The sequence below is a fragment of the Cryptomeria japonica genome, chromosome 7 (genome assembly GCF_030272615.1).
Source record: "Cryptomeria japonica chromosome 7, Sugi_1.0, whole genome shotgun sequence".
Lineage (NCBI taxonomy): Eukaryota > Viridiplantae > Streptophyta > Pinopsida > Cupressales > Cupressaceae > Cryptomeria > Cryptomeria japonica.
Window position 1 is genome coordinate 562874960 of NC_081411.1, and position 21005 is coordinate 562895964.

The window sequence follows — 21005 nt, forward strand, 5'->3', positions numbered from 1 at the left end:
ATTTTTCCTGGGGAAGGATTTTCATCCTGTATTACTTTGTTCCACAGACAGAAGCAAAGGCTCAAATGGTTCTGGTAGCAGCTCCCTTGAATGAAGAGAGTGAGCGGAGAAGTGACAAAGTTCAAATGGACAATTCTCTAGTGCACAATAAGATTAAAATTTTTGAGGGACATACTGAGCACTCATCTAATGATTATGAAGACAGTGACATACTGTTAGCTCCAAGGTTAATTGAAGCAGTTGAAGATGGAGGAGTTTCCACGAGTGTTGAAAATGTTAGTCAAAGCAATTCAAAGATATTTGATACCATTAAGCAGGCAGTTATATTGGCAGAATGTCTTGACATTAAAAAGAGTACACCAGATGATGACTTGCAGGGTATGTTGCCTATAATGTTGACTTAAGCATTGTGCAATTCATAGATAAATTATAAGAAATTCAAGTTGTGTTCTGAGTATCGTATATTTTCAAATGTATTTTGTACTTCTATGGTTGCAAGTTTTTTCTTTACATTGAATCGAATTCTCTGTATTTTTTGAGATAAAGAAGATTGAGCATCTGTAGGGGGCCTTTTCCCACAATCTTATATCAGAAAATAGCTGAAAATGATCATTAGGGACCTTGACTTATAATATCAATTGATTGTTTTACAAGATACCAAAATCCTAGTAACATGTGTTATGTACTTTGTGTATATCTGGCAGAATGGAAGAAAGACTGCAAAGTACAAACTATAAACATAGTAGATTAACATCTAAATTTTCCTTTTAGATGCACCAAGAGTAGAGGAAGGTGGCATCCTGGCTTTGTGATCTTTTTCAGAAAGGACAATGGCTGAGAAAGACAAGGAGTAAGAAACCAAGGACTTCTATTATCATTAAAATTGGTGTCATATAAACAACGCGTGGAACTGAACATGATTAGATGGTTCTTAGTGCTGCACCAGTCCCTCCACCTCAATTCTTGTCCTAATGATGAAAGTGAGATTATAAAGATTCAGATTACCAAGGGCATCGACATATTTATTTTACAAAACTTGGATTGGACATGATTAGGTGATATTCCTGCTGTACTAGTTCCTCCACATTGGTTCCTGTCTGCACAGTTAAACTGGGCATTCAGCTTGCTAGGGATTTGTACAACATTTCTTTCCAACAATTTTTTATGCAGGCTATCAAATATATTCAATTTTGCCTCAATTTATTCATGGTCACTTGGCAATGCATTGTACTCGGCAGTACCCAGAGCCTCATAGTCATAATAGTTGATGTCTGAATGAAGAATGTAAGAAGCAAGGCTGATTGCTACAGAATCATTGGTGGCAAAGACTATATCCAAATAATAGATGTTCCTTCTAATGCAGGTGTCTCCCTTGTCAAAAAACAACATATCTATTTCAAATTTTCAACAGCTTCACCCTCTTGTTTTTCAGTGTCCATCTCGAAACCTACTTTCAAGAAATTTTCGTAGTCATTTTTTTTGGCAAAGTAGCTTTTCCTTGTAGAAGTCATTTCCTGAAAAATCCTTCTTGAGTAGCCTGGGACTACGTTGTATCAATCTTATTTCCTCAGTTCCTAGATTGGGAGTTTGCCCTTGACTCAGAGAGCAGTGAAGGCAAGCTATAGGGGTTCATGGGAGATAGGTTTGATGGTAAATCAGATTATTGAACTTGCCTTTCCATTGGTGCAGCTTAGTGTCTGTGATGCCTCAGATATGATTGTTATAATTTCATTTTCTCATTGGAGGCTTATATTTATGCTTATACAACAGTCAGATATTCATTATTTGTATTGTAATTTTGAATTCAATTTTCATTGTCTGTAATGTCCCTACTTTGAAATATAATTTAATAATAAATAATAATAAAATTAAAATACAAAAGAATAAATATAAAAATAAAAATAAAAATATAAAAGAATATAACTAAATATAATTAAAATTTGATTAAAGTTAATGAAAGGTCAAAAGGCATGAAATGATAAATTGTGACTTCCTCAAATGTGAGATATAAAAGGGAGAAGAGAAACTCATTTGAGGGGGGGAGAATTTGAAAAATGAGAAGCGCAGATCTGATTTAAATAAGAAGTGCAGATCTGATTATAAAAGGTTATGTCCCTTCCAAAGGGCAGAAATAATGAAGAGTTGCACTCTTTCAAAAGGTGCTAATGGTGAAAGGGTGTGTCTCTTGCCAAAGGGCATGCATGATGAAGAGCTGTGACCTCTCCCTCACATCGAGAGGAAAGGAATCAAAGCATCCAATCACATCACCATGGATTGATAAGATCAGAACTGTTATGAAGTTACAGGCAGTAACATCTTTGTTCTTGGTGGTATGCATGGGGATGAGCTGAGAATGTATGCTTAATATATGAAACCTGATAATGTTTTCATGCAGAATTAATAGTAATATTAATATGGACTGCAATATGTATGACAGTCATACTTAATTTCATATATATATTCATAATACATAAGAAATTAGTATACTTATAGTCTAAATCATGTTATTACTGTCAGTATTTAAGAAGATGGGAATGAGATGTTCCAAAGAGGGGCAGTCTAAATCCAAGCAATAGGTTAAGTCCCAATATAGGGTGGGGATCAGCGACCCATAAGCCTTGAGGGTATGGACCCAAGATAGGTAAGGGCTTGGATCTATAAACTTTGAGGGAACCTATTGTATTTGGTCTCTAAGCGCTTTGGTAACATACATAAACCCTTCTCCCTTAAACTGAAGTAGTAGCAGGGTCTGATATCTATATTAAAAACAATGAATCATGAAATTAATCATCTAATGAGGAAAATAGATAAGAACTTGTTAATAATTTATTGAAGAATATCAATCAATTTTAGTATATTGAAATAGATCAAGTAGGGGACATTACATTGTCATGGATGAGTGAGATATTTTAATTTATTATATTTAAAATCTTCAATGCAATTGTTTATAATGTTTTAATGATGCATAATTTTTTGACTGGAAGGATATAAAACTTGGATATTCTCTCATATATATTGTTGTTACCTGCACTGTACCCAAGATCTGGGCAAACTTTTTGGCTGTTACCAGAAACCTGTTTGTCCATATTAACCTTCTAACTTGTTTTTTCTTGTCTTCGATTTTCTTCAAAATTGCATACAGTTTTTAAATTTTTCTAACCACAATATTTTATTTCATATGAAATTTACTCAAGTGGGATTTGCTTGTAGTCCATGCTTGCTCTTATCCTTTGAAATGTTTCTTTGCTAAGTTACTAGGAGGGTTTCATATTGGATATACAACGAGCCTAGATACACATATATACCCTACTTTATTCAGATGGTCATGCTTTAGTTTGATATGAAGACACACACAGTGACACTAAAATAAAAAGTTATACACATGTTATATTTGTCAATGGAAATGTGCAAAGAATGCTGAAGTCAATGCATTATTTTTAGGATATATAGAAATGGAACGTCATCATTCATATGTAGCAAGCAGTTATTTTAACACTAAATTGGAACACATACAATGCATTGTTTACAGAATACAAGAAACATTCGTTGTTTCCTCAAAGAATGTAATGCATTTAACTTAAACAACTTAAGAATTGCATCTACAAACCATATTATGTATGCACATCCTATTGCTTCTGTTTGTTCTTGAAAATGTGTTCTATCCATACTTGTACCCCATGCTTTGCCCATATTCTGGTCAGTTATTGTTGGAAGTAAGCTTGTCTTCACATGAATGTAGCAGATTGTTGTCTATAGGCTTAGGTGTGTAAAGCGGTTATGACTGGATTTTATGTTTTTGTTGGTATGTTGTAATTGGAGTTTTTGATTCTTGTTCATTCATTTTAGCATTTTTTTGCAGACTGGCAGATGGCTCCTTATATAGAAGCTGTGGGTGCTCAGAATTTCTCCTACTTTATGGTATGGCCTGCCTTCTGTTATAAATGTTTAGAACCTTTGGCAGTTTGTGTACCTTCATTTCATTGTTTTATTTCCTGGTAACATTTTTTATGCCAAGGAAGTTGAGAAGATTTGACTGTTCAAGGTATTCTTGATTTATTGTTTCTCTTGTATTCTTTTTTATAATTAATGCTTCTGCCAGAAAATTGCCCATTAAGAAGGTCAATGACCTGATTGTTTTCTCTTTCTATTTTGGAGAATTGTTGAAATTAATCATACATCCTAATATCTGTTAACTTCTTTCTTATTAAGTGCCCGTGTTTATCTTTCACGGGCACAACACTTTGTTTGTTTTATCCCTTGCCAAATTTATGCTCAACCAAATCAGTGTTTCTCCAAATTTCAGGGATGGGAGAAGAAAATCGGGGAGCTGGAACATGTTGGGGGATTGGCTATTTAGTATATATAAAAACTATATTTGAAATTTTAATACAAAAATTATTACATAAACAAACTAACGGATACTGAATTTTTTTAAAATTTGTTCCAGGTTCCTACATTGAATGACATTGTTACATTATAATAAATTTTAGTGTTTGGATTCCTCCCTTTCAAGCCAACATAAATTGAACAGCAAATAAGGATAAACCTGTGATGTCCCCATCCTAGTCAGGACTTTAGAGTTGATGAGTTAGCTTATTTCTTGGACCCTTGTTGACTAACAGGGTATGGACAGAGGGTCATGGAGACAGTGGATGGAGGATGATGTTCTTCACTTCAGTGCTGGGTTCAGTTCAGGGTTCGTTAGAGCAGTTTCTGACTCCGATTGAGGGATTTTCTATTTATAGCATTTTGGCTATTTTTAGATGGGAAGTTGGCTGTTTTTTGATAGGCCCCCGGTCACATGGGTTTTGTGAGCTTTATCTCCAGCTTCTGACGGTTCATCTTTTGGAGTCATATTGAGAGAGATATTAATTTTTCAGTGGATTACAGGTTATATTTAATTAATGACATTTATTATAAAGTCACATTGACTTTTTAATATAATATTTCACTCAAATTTATTTAAGTGACTTTTTAATTCTCTCTATAGTTGGGCGCCCATATTGAAAAGTGTTTTAACACTTATTAATTTTTTACAACCCTAAAAGCAACCCTAAATGGCAAATTGTGGGTTTTGCATAAAGCCACCCCTTTTGAGAAATCAAATTTATTGTTGAATACTTGATATCTCATTCCTCTCTGGGTTTTGGAGCTTGAGGGTTTCAAATTGGATTCTTCATTGGAGAACGCCTATTCTTCAGTGCATGGTAATGGGGAGACTGTGAAAGATCAGTTGAATTGTTGCAGCTGTGGTTGGCTTCATTCAAAAGTCAAATTGGTGATTATTGCAGGCAGATCTGACTTCTTCAGACAGATCGGTGATAGGATTTAATTCTTGTTTGTTGCTGTTTCTTTGTGAGTTGGGTGTCTCTTTCCCAAGACTCACAATTTGCTCATCTTGGCGCCATCTTTCATGTTGTTTGGGCGTCTAGTTTCTTAATAAGAGCAATTCTGAATTGTTTCCTGAATAAAAAATTAGAACTTTGTAAGTTGCTGATTGAATCTTTTTATTTCAATAAATTGGCTAAGGACCTATGGGTATGCTTCTAAATTCTCCAATTTATTGTTTCAGCTGATTGATTCCATGTATTCTGTCAATATGTGTTGAAAATTAATGAAAGCCTTTCTGCAACTTCTGTCTATTTCTGAAAGACCATCTCTAATAATCAAAAACACAAAAAGAATAATAAATTACAGCAGGTTGAAGAATTGAACCAGCAAGGGGTTCATCACAGTGTTATCAGAGCTCTGATCCTGCCATCCTGGAGGGTTAGGGGATTTTATATGCATCACCAATAGTTTGGGCATCAAAGGTTTTATACCCGCAAGAGATTCGGTTCACAGGGAAACCAATTTCAATTTGGTCATAACCGAATTGAAAATATGGGTGACAGGAATGAAGCCGCCACCAGAAACACTACACAAAATGATGACAACGAGGCAAGTGAGGTCATGAGAGGTATAGCATCTGGACAACAACAGGTAGCAACAGTGTTGCAACAGTTGACTACCACCATACAACAACTTTCAATACCTAAAGGTAATGATCAGAATCAAGAAGAGAATGGCAGTATTGTTGGTCATTCTAGAGCTCGTGTGACTAATACATGCACATATGACAGACCCACACGCCCCACTTTTGTCAGAGTTGAACCTGAAGATGAGGTTGATTTTGAAGCTGGAGATGACATGGTTTTTGGTGACAATATCGTGGCAATGCATGATGAGTGGGATAGATTACCACAAAGAATTAAGGATCACCTTAACTTTGATAGGTATATTAGTTAGAAGAGAGATCATAACAAGAATTGGAATAATCAGAAACCTTGGAACAAAATTAATGATCTCAAATATGCAATCAACAAGCTCACACTTTCTACTTTTGATGGCAGCGGTAGAGTTACAACCAGAGCTTGGAATAGCAAGTTGGATACCTTCTTGACCCTATGTCCTATGTCAGAAGAAGATGCTATTAAGTTTTCAGCTTTGCATTTGGATGGGGTAGCCCATGATTGGTGGCATCATGGGATGGTGACTTTGGATCATGACCTTATTACTACATACCAAGAATTTACTGACAGATTGGTTGAGCATTTTGATAAAAGAGATCCAGAGTTGTATTTCAGGTATCTAGCCCAATTGAAACAAATGGGCAGCTTGGAATCTTATATTAGTGAATTTCAGAAGCTTTCAGTTATGGTAACTAACATCTCAGAGAGAAGGCTGGTCATTCTTTTTGTTGAAGGTCTTTATGAGCATATGAAGGGTTGGATTAAGGCTTTTGATCCCCCTACCTTGCAAGAAGTTAGGAGGAAGGCATGTAGCATAGAACTTACCGCTCCTTGTAGTAAGTTCACTCCAAACAACTCCAAACCGTCCTCATCATTTAATGACAACAAGTCTGATCCAAAGAAATCAGAAAATGTGGATCAAGGGAAGAAATTTGTAACACCTTTGGACAGGGAAACACTTAATGATTTGCGTAGAAAGAAGCCGTGTCCCCTCAAGCCTTAGGGTCAAAATATGAATATGGAGTGGTTTTATTAGGGAAGAAACATAATTGATAACACAGACCAGCAAGCTGATCAAGATGATTCAGAGATTGAAAATTCAAAGAAAGGAGTTGAAAATGAAGGAGAATTTGATGTAGGGGAAGCTCATATGTCTAGCATGCAAGGAGAAGGTTCTTTTAGGTTGCGTGGACTCTTGGCTGGTCAAAGAGTCATTTCTCTACTTGATACAAGTGCAACTCATAATTTCATAGATGCATGGTTGGTGGAGAAGCGTGGGATTCAAACTCAAGAGTTTGAAGGCATAAGGATGAAAGTTGCTAATGGTAATTTGCTGACTTGTGATAGAATGATTTCAGACTTACCCATGAAACTCAATAATTATGAATTCAAAGCTGATTTTTATGTGGTTAACAAGGGAAACATGGATGTGGTCCTTGGCACGATGTGGCTTCATGCAATAGGTGAATTTACACTCAACCTTAGACATATTGAGATGAAATTCAAGGTTGATGGGACTAATCATGTTCTTAAAGCTATCAAGGCCAACAACTTAAAATTAATCACTCTTAAAAGAATGGAGAGACTTATTAGACATGACATGGTGGATTGGGCAGCACAGTGTAAACTAATGCCTACTTATGAGGAGCAACATAAACCACCTTACCATTCAGATATTCAGGAGCTTAGAGTCAAGCATACAAAGGTGTTTAGTGACATACCTCTTTGTAGGCCTCCTGATAGAGGCATAGAGAACATTATTGAGCTTGAAGAGGGCACCAAGCCCATCATGATTACACCTTACCGGCACCTCAAGCGGTTGAAAGATGAAATTGAGAAAACCATCAAAGAACTTCTAGCAATGGGACACATAAGGCAGAGCAAGTCTCCTTTCGCTTCATCAGTTGTTTTAGTGAAGAAGAAAGATGGCACACTTAGATTGTGCATTTATTCTTGTATGCTGAATAGGACTATAAAGAACAGGTATCCCATTCCTCGCATCGATGAGTTGTTAGATGAGCTTCATGGAGCTTGTTATTTCTCTAAGATTGACTTGAGGACAGGTTATCATCAGATCAATGTCAGGGAGCAAGATATCGAGAAGACTGCATTCAGATGTCATTGTGGACACTATGAGTTTTTGGTAATGTCTTTTGGGTTAACCAACGCACCAACCACCTTTCAGTCCACTATGAATAGGGTCTTCCAGTCTTAGTTGAGGAGATTTGTTTTGGTTTTCTTTGATGACATTTTGGTTTACAGTAGAACTTGGGAGGAGCACCTCGTTCACTTGGATACTATTTTAGGCATACTTGATAGGGATTCCTTTTACGCCAAGGAGTCCAAGTGTGCATTGGGAATGGAGAACTTTTGTATTTGAGTCACATAATCAGTAGAGAGGGAGTTCGCATGGATTCTGATAAAGTTCATGCCATTGTTGATTGGCCTACGCCTGAGACCTTGACTCAGCTCAAGAGATTTGTTGGTTTATGTGCCTTCTATCGTCGGTTTGTTTGTACACCTCTAGCACATGAGTGTTTTGAGAAGTTCAAGCAATTGATGACTACATGTCCAGTTCTAGCTTTATCTGATTTCACCAAACCTTTTGAGCTTCATTGTGATGCATGTGGAGAGGGTATTGGTGCAGTGATTATGCAGGACCATCATCCTATAGCTTACGAGAGAAGGAAGCTTAGGGGTCCGGATAGGAGCTATAGTATTTATGATAAGGAAATGTTGGCCATCATGCATGCAATGGCTAAGTTCAGGCAATATTTAGTTGGCAACAAGTTTTGTGTCAAAACTGATCATAATAGCTTGAAGCATTTCCTTGGGCAGCATGATCTAAATGAGAGTCAACAAAAGTGGGTCAGCAAGTTATAGTCTTATGATTTTGACATCTCATATGTCAAAGGGACTCAAAACATTGTTGCCGATGCTTTATCTGACAGTCCCCATTTGAGCTCCATGGCAATTGTTTCCGAGGATTGAAAACACTTGATTATAGCAAACTATGCCAAGAATCCATGGGCCTCTGGTATTATTGATGGAACAGTACAAGACTGCAGGTACTCTCTTGCGAATGACCTCATCATTTAGAAAGAGAGGATTTTTCTAGTCCTAGGTTTTGAGGTGAAACGCATAGTGTTGAGGACTTTCCATGATACACCGATGGTTGGACATCTCGGTTACTTTAAGACCTATAGGAAGGTACGAGAGAGATTCTCTTGGAAGGGTCTCAAGTCTGATGCTCTTCAGTAGGTCAGAGAGTGTTCTGTTTGCCAACAGAACAAGTAGGAGGACAACTTTCCTACAGGGTTACTTCAGCCGCTTCCTATTCCTGACAGGAAGTGGGAATGCTTGTCTATGGAATTCACCACGGGCTTGCCTAAAGCCCAGGGTAGAGACAACATTTATGTGGTAGTTGATCGGTTGACTAAGTATGCACATTTCTTCTCGATCACGACTACTTATTCAGTTGCACAAGTGGCTGATCTTTTCTTTCATGAGGTATTCAGATTGCATGGTTTACCTCAGAGTATTGTCAGTGATAGGGACAGCAGGATCATGGGTCACTTCTGGCGGGAGTTATTTAGACTTTGCGAGGCATAGCTAACTCTGAGTACCAGTTACCACCCCAGACTGATGGACAGACAAAGATTGTCAACAAATGGAAGGAAGGATACCCGCGGAACTACATTTCAGGGCAACAAAAGGCTTGGGTGAAATGGTTACACTTGTGCAAGTATTGATATAATTCTACTCACCACATGACTATTCAGATGACACCTTTTAGAGCCTTATATGGTTATGATGCACCAAGTTTCCTAGATTTATTGTTGAGCAATTACAGAGTGCCTAGTGCTGGGGATTTGTTACAGGAGAAACAAGACATTATGAGAGTTGTTCGTGAGAACATCCAAAAAGCTCAGAATCAACAGAAGCAGTATGCTGATCAGAAGAGGGTTGAGTGAGCATTTGAGATTGGAGATATGGTATATCTGATGCTTCGACCCTATAGGCAGTTCACTCTGAAGAAGAAGGGTGCAGAGAAACTCAAGCCATGCTACTATGGAACATTCATGATTGTCAGGCGCGTGGGTGAGGTGGCTTATGAGTTAGATTTATCAGCAGATAGTAAGGTTCATAATGTGTTCCATGTGTCACACCTTAAGAAGGCACTGGGATAACATAGTTCCTTTTGCAGTTTTACCACTTGTTGTGACGTATTCACACATCACCCCATTGCAAATGGGGACCCTTGCTTTTTGCTTTCTAAGGTTAGTTTTTTTGCCTTAGTCTTTTAGCTTCTTGGCTATTAATCTTTGCATTGGAGAGTTGCCAGAGAGATCTTTAGGATAGTAGGGTCTGTTTAAATTGAAGTGGGTCAGTAGGTGGTCCAGGTCAGGGTCTATTGAAAGCCTCCCCTTGGTTAGGCCTGGGTCTTGTTTCTAGGATTGAGTTTGAGGAAATTGTATCATGCTAGGAGTCTTGCCTTTTGAGACCTATGCCATTGAGTCAAGTCAAGGATGCCTTGGACATTAAGTTGAGCAAATTTTTGATCATGGACAGTGAATAAAAACTTCACTTTAGGGCATGGATTGGGGGGAAATTAGCTTGAATTCACCCTTGGAGACGCCTTGGACAAACTTAGACTTGGAAATTTGGAGAAAACGTTAATAATTTGAGCATTATTGCAAAATTTGCTCCTGACCCTTCCAAAGGGTCCAGAGCGAATTTCTCTAAAAGCCTCTCTTGCTTCTAACATGGGTTAAAATCCTTGATTCCACGCCTTGACTGAGTGAGGAATGACCTATCTATACCCTGTGAGCAAGTTGGAACAAGATGGGATAAGGAAATTGAGCCTAAAACATCAAATTCGCTCCTAACCCTTCCAAAGGGTCCAGAGCGAAATTCCTCTTTAGGTCCTGTCCTTCCAAAGGTACCTAAGCAAAATTGTCAGGATGTGCTTTTGATCCAACATTTTGAACTAGGCGCCTCCTTAAGGTGATTTGTTAGCATGGTCTAAAGGCCAGGGCAACGTGAGTGAAGGTGAAGTTTGAATGTTTGATTGATGTCCAAGACTAATCCTTCAAAATTTCGCTCCTAACCCTTCCAAAGGGTCCAAAGCGAATTTCCTTGGGATCTCCTTCCTTGCTCCTAATTTACATCATAAACCTTGTTCCCATGGCGATTGGAGGAGGATTAATGACTTAAAGTGAATTTGAGATCCAGATGAATGCCCTTAGCCCTTGAAAGAGTTAGGAATTTGACCAAGAGTGCAAAATTTGCTCTTGACCCTTCCAAAGGGTCCAGAGCGAATTTCTTCTAAGCTCCTGACCCTTCCAAAGGGTCCAGAGTGAAATTCTCCAAAGCACCTAATTCCTCACTAGAAACATTGAATGGTGGTCACGCTTGGCAAGAAAAGGATTCAAATGGACAAGTCTAAAGCAAGATGAGTGAAAAGAAGGAAGAATTGGGCCTAGAGGAACAAATTCGCTCCTGACCATTCCAAAGGGTCCAAAGCGGATTTCTCAAAAATATGTACTTTCCTCCCAATTTTAAAGCAAATTGCCCTTAAGGTCTTTTCCTAAGATGGTTTGAAGCTAAACACGCAAGCTAAGAGGAAATTTTATCAATGCCTAAGCCCTATTTACTAAAATTCGCTCTTGACCCTTCCAAAGGGTCCAGAGCGAATTCTCCTAAAATACCTACTTACTCCTTGTTTGAGACCAAAATACTTTGTTCCTATGGCGTAGTTGAGAAAGGATTGATGTATACTTGCCTTGAGAAGTGGATTGGAGCAAAGGAAATGATGAAATTGAGACTAAACGACAAATTTCGCTCCTGACCCTCTTAGAGGGTCTAGAGCGAATTTTCCTAAGACCCTCCCTTTTGCTTCAAGAATGGACTAATTTCATGCCTTGGAACCTCAACTAGGATGTTATCATGCCTTGAAGACAATTGAAGTAAAGAAATTGATGAGAAAGTGAAGAATTTGTGCAAAATGTAAAATTCGCTCCTGACCCTTCCAGAGGGTCCAGAGCGAAAATTTCATTATAGGTCCTGTCCTTGGAGAGGGTCCAGAGTGAAAATCTCATTATAGGTTCTGTCCTTGGAGAGGGTCCAGAGCGAAATTAATCCTAATGCCTTCTTGTTGATGATTTAAGGTAAGAAATGCTATGTTAGAATGAATATATTATGTATGCTTAATCATCTTTGGTTTATTTTGTAGATCAACAAGACCAAGTTAGAGGAAGATCACGCGAGGACAAGAAGGACTTCTTCAAGCTTCATCCACATTAAGGACACCTTAGATGCATGAGAAGGTACCCAGGGTGTTGCTAAAATCAAAGGACTTCAAGTGTTAGAACTATCCTCAAGTAGATCACAAGATATCAGAAGAAGGATCTTACAAACACTTCAAGGCGAGGTGAGCTACCACAGGAGGAGTGACTTGACCGTGAAGAGGCTTCATCAAACACAAGAGAGCCAAGGAAAGGTACGCCACTTGTCAAGCACATCAAAGACAAAGGAGGATCGACCAGAGGTCATCACAGAGCAAGTACCAGACAAGGTGGCATCCCAGTCACTATTACTCCAGTCAGAAGGGTCTACATCAGCGTGTCCAGATTCGATGAATCACACCTATGTACGAAGACCTATGTACGGAGACACAAACTCCGATGTACCTACCCTTTGCTTCTTATTGGTTCTCTTGTTTTGAATGCAATTTTACCATTGGCTAAGGGAGTTTGTTGTAAGAAACCCTAATTACGGTTTCCATCTTGTAATCCTAGCCATTGATTTTAAATCAATTAGAGCCATTAAATTGTAAAGAGCTCCCTATATAAAGCTCTGGATCTTCATTTGTAAAGAGAGAATAGTTAGTTAATAGAGGTTAGAATAGCTAATAGTCAAGAGTTAGTAGCTAGAATAGTGGAATAGCAAATTAGAGTAGAGTAGGAAGAGAAGGCAAGAAATTGTTGCCTTGTTTGTAAATGAACTCCATTTCCATTGAAGTTATGGTGAAGTGTGTTATTTCTTTGCAATATGCATGGTTTCTTGTTGAATATTTATTTTAGATGGTAAATGATTAGATTGAATCAAAGAAGTTACTGAATGAACTCACGTGGAATCCACCTAGTCCAAACCACTAGCCTCTTACTGACTATAAGTGCACCCTGCGTGGTCCACTGGCATGAATGAGCTTAATCTCGAGTCGTTACGCATCTATTGTTCATGTATTAACTTGAATGGTGATCAGTGTCTGATGGTGTAATGATTTGAACATCTTCAAAATTCTCTTAGAAGATTGCATTGAGCCAGTGTCGAATTGTTCAGTTTGATGGTGAGACCTAGCCTAGTAATCCACCTAGTTATTCATCCATCTTGTTGCATTCTAGGCCTTAGAGTAGACTTTTTGAATCCCACACCTTTTGGTTATGTCTTTATCTCCCGGTGAGTAGTTGGGACTCAAGTTCCAGCAGATTAAACGTTCAGGCATACAAACGTAAGTCCCCTTGTGATTCCAACATAATCACATCATGCCACAAGAGCTTATCCACATGTAGAGACCCTACATATAAGAACCTTGGAGTCTTCTCAAATGATCCTTAAGCAAATCTTCAGCATTTGAGAGATTTTGTTCAAGAGAGGATAAGATACCTTGCTATTTTATTCTGTGCTCGCATGTGCATGAAAAATACATCAACACCACCCCTGGATGATGAGGGGAAGTTAGTGCTAGTACCTGAGGCCATTCTGGAGTTCAAAGAGCATCATTTGCGCAAAAGTGTCATCAGGGAATTTTTGATTAATGGAAGGATTTGCTGATAGAGGATGCTACTTGGGAGAGTGATAGCATTTTACAGCATCCAGCATTGAGTTTGCTTGAGGACAAGCAAATTCAGGGAGGGCGGACTGTGATGTCCCCATCCTAGTCAGGACTTTAGAGTTGATGAGTTAGCTTATTTCTTGGACCCTTGTTGACTAACAGGGTATGGACAGAGGGTCATGGAGACAGTGGATGGAGGATGATGTTCTTCACTTCAGTGCTGGGTTCAGTTCAGGCTTCGTTAGAGCAGTTTCTGACTCCGATTGAGGGATTTTCTATTTATAGCATTTTGGCTATTTTTAGATGGGAAGTTGGCTGTTTTTTGATAGGCCCCCGGTCACATGGGTTTTGTGAGCTTTATCTCCAGCTTCTGACGGTTCATCTTTTGGAGTCATATTGAGAGAGATATTAATTTTTCAGTGGATTCTAGGTTATATTTAATTAATGCCGTTTATTATAAAGTCACATTGACTTTTTAATAAAATATCACTTAAATTTATTTAAGTGACTTTTTAATTTTCTCTATAGTTGGGCGCCCATATTGAAAAGTGTTTTAACACTTATTAATTTTTTACAACCCTAAAAGCAACTCTAAATGGCAAATCGTGGGTTTTGCATAAAGCCACCCCTTTTGAGAAATCAAATTTATTGTTGAATACTTGATATCTCATTCCTCTCTGGGTTTTGGAGCTTGAGGGTTTCAAACTGGATTCTTCATTGGAGAACGACTTTGGTGCAGGTCACTTGAAACCCTACCTAGGGTTAGCAGTTTTGGGAAAAATGTCATAACTTTTGTTTAACCGTTGGATCTGGCTATAACTTGGAGGAAATGTTTGTAATTATATTTTATAACATCTCACCGAAGAGATTGGATAAATTTGGTGAATTGCAAAAGTTATTAACAACTGTGTGTGGCAGATCATAATGAAAGTGTTGATCAAAATTATGAAAATGTTCTACATCATTCAAAGGGAATTATGATGAGAGATGATTCATGCATGATATTTCTTATATGGGCTCACCTTATGAAAGGAAATGTTTTAAACTTAAGATAAGTATTCCATGTTTTATTAAGGCACATGAATTATTGAGTTTGTAATTTATGCTATAATATTGGCTAGTCAAATCTTGTATGCTTCTATCATTGGTATTTTTGTTCGAGATAATTTAGTTTATGAGCTATTTGTAATCTCTCTCTGACATACCTTTAGGATGAAAGCACAATAAAATTGAATTAAAGGGAGAAATAAATTGATGCTTATAAACGAATTGATGATTGAGACCAAATGCAGAGGGAGTTTGACATTTCAAAAGAGGACAAGAGGTTGATACAAGAACTTGAGCTTCAGAGGGAGCAGATGGTTCAGTCAACTTGTGACAATTTCGATCATAGTGATTGAGAGGGATTTTCACTATTGAAGGTGAAACACTTATGAGGTAAAACTTGATTCAATTTATTATTATACTAATGAAATCATTTAATGCCTTATGGGCCCTATGTAAATCATAAGGAAGTGACGACTTCCAAATGATTTCCACTTGTATTTTTGAGGTTATTGGAAGGTGACGATCTTACAATAACTTGAGCTTGTGGATAGAATCGCCGACAGAGGCAATCCACATGAGATCTCGTGGATAGAATCGCCGACTGAGGCAATCCACGTGAGAGCTTGTGGATAGAATCACCAACTGAGGTAATCCACTTAAGTGCTTGTGGATAGAATCGCCGACTGAGGCAATCCACTTAAGAGCTTGTGGATAGAATCGCCGACTGAGGCAATCCACGTGAGAGCTCATGGATATAATCGCCGACTGAGGCAATCCACGTAAGAGCTTGTGGATAGAATCGTCGACTGAGGCAATCCACGTGAGAGCTCATGGATAGAATCGCCGATTGAGGCAATCCACGTAAGAGCTTGTGGATAGAATCGCCGACTGAGGCAATCCACGTGAGAGCTCATGGATAGAATCGCCGACTGAGGCAATCCACACAAGAGCTTATGGATAGAATCGCCGACAGAGGCAATCCACGCAAGAGCTTGTGAATAGAATCGCTGACGGAGGCAAATTCATACCTTGAGACTATGGTCCCCTGTGATGAGCATCATATGGTTGATGCAAATACTCCCAATATCATGACATGATATTTTTGAGTTATGGCGAATATCATGTGCCTTGATATTCTTGTTTATACCATACTTCTTGATATCATAATGAGATAATATTTTCTCTATTCCATAATTAATCTAGACTTAATGCATTTGCATTGATTTTATCTTCCCTAGCTAAGAGGGAGTGTTAATTTTGTATTGTGTAGCTATGGTGAGGGCCATAAGTGTTGACATGGGAGATCACTACACATTCTGTCTAATCATCCTCCCTAGCTAAGAGGGAGTGTTAATGTTTGTAGCTTCAGTCGAATGATCATTTAGAATACATATAATATATGTTGATTAATAATAATATATTATTATTAATCATATGAAATTTAATATTCAATATTAATCTATTATATTATTCTAAATTGATAATTGATTGATGAAACATTATAATATTGATTAAATTATTATAATTAAAGGAGAGACATGTTCGTTCAAGGACATGCCTCTCCAAAGGGATATATATAGTATAATGTTATTCAATTTGAGAACATATATAATTCCAAGAATGCAAGTATCAGATTGAATCAGATATATACATTAAAATACATCCAATAAAACCTGGGAAAATCAACAATTTGTCTTTCTCATTTGGTGTAGGTTTTGTTTATACCATTTTTTTAAAAAAATTTGCATGAATGAAGTTTTCTTAAATTAAATTTAAGAAAATTTATGAAAAAAATCAAATCACGTAGTATTTGGCACGGTTTGAAAATCAAGGTTTTTTGGGCACACCTGGGTACAATACCTGACGTGCATCCGGGTTGTATTGGATATATATCTGTTTCAGATATGGGGATACACGTGCCTAGGGAGGGACAAAAGAATATCCAGCTACTTTGAACACAAGATTTAGTAAACTGAATTATTGAAATTATATATAAAACTATGACAGCTGCTTCAACAATTTCTGCAATATGAAGCTTGCTATTCAATATAAGCTATTTGATTCAGCAAATCAAAACACAAAATGTTACATAACAAAATAAACAATAATTCTAGCTGCAAATAGGCATAAAATTGGTATCAACTTTTTTAACTGCATAAAGCACTCATAAGTATTTACAATATTTTGCATGATAAATAAATAAGAAATATATTGAAGTTTCTATGCTTAGTAGTTTGCTTGCACGCAAAGCAAACCTTAAATACAAATTTATCTGAAGATAAGAGACCATCAAATAGACGTTGATTAAATATATTACATTCTAATATTAACCTTCTAGAAGGTCATTAGTGATAGAAAAAAGACGTGAACATCAATATAGGTAGCTTCAAATTTACTGTAAATTAGATTTAACAATGTTTATCATATGAAAGAAATCAACTATAACATCAAAACATAATGCCATAGAATACTAAACACATAAGATTGGAATTACGTGGAGAAACCCTTTTGGCAAAAGTCTCCACCAAGAAGAGATGAAAGACTTGTATTATCAGACTTGTATTATCAGCAATATGAAATTACAATACGACTTTCAAACTCTACTCTTGTCTTCAATCTGATAGCATAACCCTTGCAAAACAAAACTTGAACAAATTCATATTGTCTCCAACTCAACCCTTCAATATATAGACTCATGGGGGCTCAAGATACCACTATAAAACATTACCATGGGTCAAAACAAGGTTCCAAATACCATGGTAAAAATCCGTATGACCCCTACATGCCAAATATAGTCTCTTACATGACATTATACCTTCTGACATGTTTTCATAAGAATCCCCCTTAAATAGGAGATACTCTTACATGCGTCATAGACTATCAATAACCTATGTAAGGATACTCTTACATGTTTCATTAAAACTGATTCTCATGCCAAAATGATCCACTCCATTTTTAGACCTTATAGTTGTTATAGAATCCGTTATAACATCCTTAAAAATAGGCTTTCCATGTTATACCATTTGATGGGCATCTTTTGACAACTAATAACTTGTTTTTAAAGGCACTAACATCTGGTAAAAGTGCCAACTCATAGGACCCACATCTCTTATGGAGCACAATAATTTAATAGCTTAAATGGCAAATAACATGGGAAAACATAAAATAATAATAAATAAGTAATTTGGAGTTGCTAAGGTTGAGACACCTTAATTCCCAACAATTAGAATAGTAATTCTCTAAAATAGCAATGGCTAAAATTAGGTAATCTGACGTTGATCAACTCCTTTTTCGAACTTTTGATGATGATAGACACTTGAGAATTTAAAACCCTAATGACTTTTGACAAATCATTGAACAATTTTGGTGACTTGTATCTGATTTCTTTTTCATCTCTAGAATCTTTGAAAATCCAGTGTCTTGATACCCTAGACCTTGTCAAACATGAAACCTTGACAATCCATCCTTAGGCATTACTTGGTGGCCACTTAATTGCAAAGCCTTAGGTGTTGTCACAAGCTATGGAAAACTGACTTTGACTGCTAACTGTATGAAACCAATCTGCAACTTGATATTGTAGGAATCCTGAGGTACAATTGCCTCCTTGTGACCTCCTTTGATGAAAATCAGACCATCAATCTTGAAACACCTTGGATGAAGAGTGAAGGAAATGGTAAAACTCTTAAGTGTCTTACCAAAAGCTATGTATTTCTTTTGCAATGACTGAGACTCCACTGAAAGATACTGATGTACCTGCAACAAAACTGCTTGCAAAACTCCTTCCACAGGCAACTTACAAACTGATTCTCTTTAGAGACTGCTTAAAGTCTACTTCCAAGTGAAATACAAACAGGAACATGCTGTCAATGGTGCTGATAACTCTTGAAAAATCTGCAGTTATTCTTTGTGGTAACAATCAAACAATGAGTAGCCTGAAGTAAATTCCAAAGGCATCTGCATATCATATTTTAGCTGCTGCAAAGGTAATGAAGATGCTGATAAAAGCTTGATGCCTCCATTCGAACTGTGCACAATGCCTGTTGAAAATCTGCTGTTATCTACTGTTCTGTTGGTTTGTGCCCTAGGGCTTTCTGAACACTTGTTTTTTGAATTTTTGGTGAATAACTGTTATGGCATAGGTGCTAGAGCTTTTGGGTGACATCTTGTTCGGCTTGCAACTATCTCAACACACTAGTCAATAATTTCTTGTGGAGATTCATCAGTACAGTTGTCCATCACCAAGATTTATTTTGAAGGCTCTTGCAGCATAGAATTAGGTTACGGTCACATGCAAAGATCACATCATGGGGTGGATTTACGTGGGATATCTCAAGGATTTGAAGGACGCCAATTTGAAATTCTGCATGGGACTTGTAGCATCTTTTTGCACTGATAATTTTGTTGAACCTCAAAAGTGTGGTTGTGGACTTCACTACAATGCTCTTTAGGTGTAGTATTTTGCTAAGTTTGTTAGATATGTTTGAGTTTAAATAAGCTACATTTATAAGTCAAAGTCCCATTTTGTTTAGAATAGGGTCCACTTTCAAAAGTCATTAATAGTGTCATTTTAAATGTTTAAAATAAAAAAGAAACATTATTTCAATTGTAAATGGATGCACTTTTGCATGTATGCAACATTTACTTTATAGGGAGGGGCATTTTAAAATAGAACTTTAAAGTCAAATTTGCTAAGTAAGTAGCAAATCCAATAGAGGCGGGAGGCACCAGAGGCTGCAGGACACCCAACGTCCTCTCGTCAGTGACCGACGACTGGGCCGCTTATCAACTTCGGTGGCATTTTATTTTCTAGTATGCAGCATGATATGTTTTGTTTTTCAGTGTTCTTGGTTGTGTGAATAAGTGGAATATCATAGTATGGGGCGAATATAACCAATGTTCCATTCCCATTTGTGATATGTATGGTGATTTCTATGTAACTTCCCTGATGTGTAAGCATAGTGGCAAACAAAAGCACTAGAGTAAGTCAGCTCATGGATCTTGAAAGGGTTTGTGGGAGGATCCAAAAAACTACACAAGGTGAACAGATGAGTGGAGGTTCCTGTTCATGCCAAGGTTTGTGGTAAGCCTATTTAAAACCATGGGAGGAGAGAGCCTTTCTTTCGATGAAGGTCATGAGTCACATAGTTGGATATGCCACAAGGGTGAGCATATTGAGGAAGAGTGTGTGAATGTTTTTCTACCATTTAAACATTAAGGTGGGGAATGTTAGGAAAATTAATGTTTACATTATATTTGAGGTGTTAGTAATTATGCAAATATAAAAAGGTAATTACTATTGTAATAGTGATGTTGTTAATAGACATCTCACTAATATAGGCTGGGATGGTTAGTCGTATATTGTTGAAATAACAATATATCACAATAGTTAGTCTTTAATGTGTTATACCCGTGAATTTAAGGCATCCTTTACATGAGTGTGCACACAAGGTATCCTGTTTGTGTTGGATGTTGCTGAGCTACTTGGTTTGACAGTCTGTAATTGGATTTGCAGACCGTGGCCTGCATTGATATTTAATATATGTCCTAGGCTAGTTGTTTATTAATTCAAACTACTCTAATATTTTCTCTCTTAAAAAAATAAATATTGATTTGTGTTACTCTTCTTGCTTCTCACGTAATTACCTTGGATTCATGGCTTACAAACTACACAACCTTTTTTGCTACTCTTTCTTGGGATAAATTAATACATCCTTCTGCTGTAATTCTATGTGGCAAATGTGTTTTATAAGTGTCTGATGGGTTGAAAAATTGATGGAAATTGTTGGAAATTTATCCAATCTCTAATCCAATAAAGCCATTGATTAGATTCAAAGGTTAGATTTCACCCAATTAAAATCTGTGATTGTATGCAAATCTGGAAATTAAGTTGTCTTAATGCAGAAAACCATGGAGATATTCATCATCTTTGTTATGCCACAAACTACCACTTAACATGCTTAATAAATCCATCTTAGATGAACATAAAACATTTAGGAAATGAACATTATTTCATCTTAAGGTAGAAGCAATAAGGAAGCATAAATCAGCAACACAAGAAAAACATCTCGCAACACAAGATTTGCATGGAGAAACCCTTTCAGGAAAAAACT

General features: G+C 37.1%; 1 protein-coding gene across 1 annotated transcript in view; it reads left to right on the forward strand.

Moving 5' to 3' along the window:
- LOC131078433 (uncharacterized) overlaps positions 1 to 21005 on the forward strand; it is a 164918-nt gene that overhangs the window by 26726 nt on the left and 117187 nt on the right. The window contains exons 5-6 of the mRNA XM_058016131.2: positions 48 to 378; positions 3860 to 3918. Coding sequence (XP_057872114.2) covers positions 48 to 378; positions 3860 to 3918 — 390 coding nt within the window. The remainder of the gene's footprint in view (positions 1 to 47; positions 379 to 3859; positions 3919 to 21005) is intronic.